This window comes from Helianthus annuus, chromosome 17, assembly GCF_002127325.2.
Source record: "Helianthus annuus cultivar XRQ/B chromosome 17, HanXRQr2.0-SUNRISE, whole genome shotgun sequence".
In the NCBI taxonomy this organism is placed as follows: domain Eukaryota; kingdom Viridiplantae; phylum Streptophyta; class Magnoliopsida; order Asterales; family Asteraceae; genus Helianthus; species Helianthus annuus.
The window spans coordinates 138,305,288-138,310,235 of NC_035449.2; the positions used below are offsets into that span (position 1 = coordinate 138,305,288).

Consider the following 4,948-nt stretch of genomic DNA (forward strand, 5'->3'; position numbering starts at 1 on the left):
GTGATCTTGCAAATTTATGGTTAAAAATATAGATGTACCATGTATATGTGCAGATCTAGCAAGATCCGTGAACATGAAGCATCATGAACTTTAATATAGTCTTGAAATAATTTATGGAAAGTATAGAGTTTATGTTAAGACTAAAAATATAAGATCATGGTTATAAACTTGGAAAGTTATATAAAGAAGTTTATATAAACTTGGTGAAGTAAAAGATGACCATAAAAAATAAATGTTTATTTGTAAAGATCTTAACAAGAATATATAAATAAAGTTCATGAGACTTGATGTTAGAAATATATGAAATTTTATGCTTGATGATCTTTGGTAACTTGTATGAGTTTTTGATAAACATATTAAGTGGGAAAATTTATTTAAAATACGTTTTGAAAACATGGAAACGTCTATAGTATAGGAGAAACTATGGCAAAATTTTCTAAAATCATAATCATGATTAAAGTGGTGTTTAACAAGTGATTATCTTAACAAAACGAGATTAGCAACTTAAATCATGATTAGGAACACTTTGATGAAAAGTTAAACTAAACACTTATGGTTATTTTTCTAGGTTAATGAAATAACATATATATATATATATATATATATATATATATATAGAGAGAGAGAGAGAGAGAGAGAGAGAGAGAGAGAGAGAGGAAGTGTAGGATACAAATCCCCTAATCGTACATTATATACGCGAGTTTATTGGTCTTACACGTGTCAGATTCGTTTTTCACTCATAAGGTTAAATCAAACATTTCATTCAATCATTTGAGGGCAAAATCGTCTGATCATTCAATCTGCGAGAAGTTCGTTAGACTAATATCCCGGTAACTATTATTCGAATCAGTTTCAAATTTTTCATAATTCTCAAATTTCAGTTTTTGTTCTTCTGTGTTAGGGTTTGATTCAATTGTTTTTTTTTCAATGGATCCACAGAGCAGCACCAGACGAAACACAGATGTTGATTTTGAAGAAGCTTGATCGATTGGTGATCATGTTCAATTATCTGCGTATCAGAGAGTTTCAATTGAGGATGTTTTAAATCCCGAATCTGCAAATCCAAATCCAAATCGAAATGCAAGTACAAGTGGTGTAAATGAGTGTTCTAATGGTAATTATGTTAATTCAGATCTTCAAATTGTTCGTTGACTTGTTTTGTTTAATCGTAGCAATGATTTTGCATTGTTGTAACTGTTTTGAAGTTTGAATGTTGAGCATAATTGATATGAAAGCAACATGTATAAGTTCGCATGTTATGAGTCTGGCAATTCGCATGTTATGTTTATTCTAAATACTGATTTTGCATGTTATGATATAATAAATCGCATGTGTAAAACATATTTATCAAGATCATCATTTTCGCATGTTTGGGTTATACAATTCGCGCGTGTTGTTGTTCTTATGATGAAATTATGGAGTTTTTAATATATCGCATGTTAGGATTCCGATAATTCGCATGTGTTTTTCTTTTTTTGATTTGATTTATGTAGATGAAAGGGTTTACACTCTGGAGGTTAAATCATCAGCTATACCTGTGGTTGGATTGCAATTTACCTCTATTGAACAAGCATATGTGTTTTACCAAAAATATGCTAAGTTAGCTGGTTTTTCTACTCGGAAAGGTAGTGAAGTACACAGTGGTGGTATAATCAAAACTAAGTATTTTGTTTGTTCTAAAGAGGGACATAAGCCATTGTGTATTGACGATGCTTATTCGAAGTCAAAAAAGCCATTCAAATCAAGGAACATGGGGACCATTAGAACTGGGTGCAAAGCTCAACTTATGATTTGCACGGTGGATGGTAAATTATATACAGTAAAGAGATTTGTTGATGGCCATAATCATAAGTTTGTATGTCCACACGATATTCATATGCTGCCAGCGTACAAACAATTGTCAGATGCCCAGGAGGAGATGATATGGGAACTAGGCACTTTAAACCTTGGCCCTGTCAAAGGTTTCCATATAATGAGGAAACGTTACGGTGGTTTCGAGAATGTTGGCGCCATGGTTGATGATTGCAAAAATTTTAGGAATCAAATTTACAGCTATATAGGAGAGTATGACGCTGACATGGTGATTAATAGGTTGACCGACAAAAAACAGTATTTAGTTGATTATTCATTTGAATATTATGTTGATGATGACAGACGGTTAACTGGTTTGTTCTGGGACGATGGGTTATGCAAGCGTAACTTTATGGAGTTCAGGGATGTGATATCGTTCGATGCAACTTTCAAGACAAACAGGTAAGTATTACATAAAATGGTTTTTTTTTTCGCATGTTATATGATTTCTTAAACTTGCAATATCGCATGTTAATATACATTGAAGATTAGGTGTTGAATATATCGCATGTTATACTGTATATTTTCGCATGTGATATTTTGGTCTATTTCGCATGTTACAACTTGTATTTCGCATGTGTTTGTTCAAGTACAAGATGGTGTTTGTTCCATTCACTGGGATTGACAACCATTGTCAAAATGTAACCCTTGGAGGTGGGTTGTTGGCATCAGAGAGCATTTAATCTTATAAATGGCTTCTGAATTCATTCGTAAAGTCATTTGGTCGGCAGCCAAAGGTTGTAGTGACGGACCAAGACCCTGCTATGAAACAGGCTATTGAGGAGGTTTTTTCTACCAGCAGACACAGATTGTGCATGTGGCACATAATGAAAAAAGTGGCAGATAAGGTATAGCATGCTATATTGTCTTTCTTTAGCATTTTTTTATAATATAGATTTTGTTATAGGCTGATATAAAAGCCATTTATTTGTATAGGTTGGACACAAGTTGTGCAATAATGATGAGTTTAAAAGGAGGATGTGCGATATTGTATGGATTGATTCCATTGATCCTGAAGAATTTGTGAGACAGTGGAAGTTGGTAATGATTGAGTACGGTCTTACACAAAATACATGGATTGATGATATGTTTGCGATGAGATCCATGTGGATTCCAGCTTTTTACCGGCACGAGCCAATGTCTGGACTTATGAGAACAACATCGAGATCAGAGAGTGAGAACCGTTTTTTTTTTTTTGCCAGGTGGCTAATTCACAACTCACTCTTGTAGAGTTTATGAATCATTTTGACGGTGCAATGGATGTCCAAAGGTTCAATCATAGAAAGAATGATCACATTTCAAGATATACTGAGCCTAATGATTGGAGCCAGACTACTTTGGAAAAAGATGCTGCTAAGATATACACCAGGTCAATATTCTTTGATCAGCAAATAGAGATATATGGAACTATTACCGAATGTCTACCGATGGACACCAAAATCGAGGGTCCACGGATAAGGATAGCGTTGAAAGACTTTAAAGCTCATGGAGATGGGTTATTAGAGGTACTATAGCATATATACATATATATATATATATATATATATATATATATATATATATTTTAAAACCTGCGATTTTGAAAACCTACATGCGAATTTCATACAGAACATGATTTTGCAATATGCGATTTTGATGTACGCCTGCGATTTTAAATTAATACAATTAAATGATTTTTTAGACATGCGAAATTGTTCATTTACACATGCGATTTTTTTTTTTTTAGATGTGTTTCAAGAATCTTGAAAATGATGTAACTGCACAGTGTAGCTGTTTGCGTTTTGAACAGTATGGGCTGCTATGTAAACACATCTATTTTCTTTTCAAGATGTTTGGTGTTAAAGAAATACCAAACAAATACGTTATGAAGAGATGGACAAAGGATGTTGTTCCGAATGAATTAAACGCCACGTTCGATGTAAAGGTGAATGATAAGGATTAGCAACAGAAGGCTAAACAGATTGCTCATGAAATCATCTACGCAGGGGAGTATTTGGTTAGCAATTTGATTTCTGACCTTGATCAACTTGTTTTAGTGAGGGATCAAATGAAGCAGATTAAATAGAAAGTTGATCAGAGTCGTATAACCAAGCAGCTTGATCCAAAGTTTGATCGGTTTTCAAAGTTGATTGGTTACCAACAACCAGTAACTAATGCACCTCCTACTATCCGTGTGCCGGCTGGTATAAGAAACAAAGGACGTGGCTCGCATAAAAGGATTAAATCGAAGAAGGAACAAATGATCAGCCGCAAAGGAAAAAGGTCAAGGACATGTAGTGTATGCAACGAAAAATGTCATGATATTTGGACTTGCAAGATACTGAAAGGCAAACAACAAAAGAAGATGAAGGGAGTCCAGATTGAAAAAGATCCCCGGCACAAAGCCAACGAAGTCGAAGACGATGAAGAGGAAGATGAGTTTGAAGATTACAGTGGAAGTAGTGATGATGGCACTGCAGAAGAAGAACAGTGGGAGGAGGTTTCAGATGAGGAAGATTAGATTTTTTTTTACTGTACATGCAATTTTATACGAGAAACATGCGACTTTATATTCATCAGTTTATATCATACATTCATGCGATTTATTATGTAAATTATGCGATTTCATATGCATCAGTTTATAAGTAGTCTAACATGCGATTTCACTTTGTTTTTCATTTTAGTACATGCGATTTTGAGTTATCTTGTTTTTTTGTGACAAGGATGTCTAAATCATTCATGCGGTTTATATTATCATGAAGCATAAGATGTATTCAAAACTTGTACCAAAAACATATATATAAAGTGGTTGTTATTGTCTAACACAAATAAAACTATAAAACCATTAAACAGAAATCTAGTTACTTGAAGCAAATATTTTGTCACGTTCAGCTGAGCTGAACTCCATCTTCTCTTTCACATTGTTTAGAGCGTCTTTCAGGAAAGAGAATGCTAAATCATCAGCTCGAGACTGTTCCTTCATGTGATCCAAAGTTGTGTTCCTGAAGCTTGATGGTTGTTTATTAAGTAGTCTCTCCCACATCTCTTGATTTTTCTTGATTTCTTCAAGAATCTTCCCCTGCACATCAAGAATCAAATGAGAAGAGGTGACATCGGT

At 34.0% G+C, this 4,948-nt stretch overlaps 1 protein-coding gene across 1 annotated transcript; it reads left to right on the forward strand.

Annotated features, from left to right (window-relative positions):
* Nucleotides 1–1,750: 1,750 nt before the first annotated feature.
* On the forward strand, nucleotides 1,751–4,351 carry LOC118488899 (protein FAR1-RELATED SEQUENCE 5-like). Its single transcript, XM_035986319.1, has 7 exons — nucleotides 1,751–2,253; nucleotides 2,339–2,369; nucleotides 2,568–2,699; nucleotides 2,788–3,025; nucleotides 3,082–3,356; nucleotides 3,680–3,775; nucleotides 4,169–4,351. Exons 1-7 carry the CDS (start codon nucleotides 1,751–1,753, stop codon nucleotides 4,349–4,351), a joined length of 1,458 nt encoding a protein of 485 aa, XP_035842212.1.
* The last annotated feature ends 597 nt before the right edge of the window (nucleotides 4,352–4,948 follow it).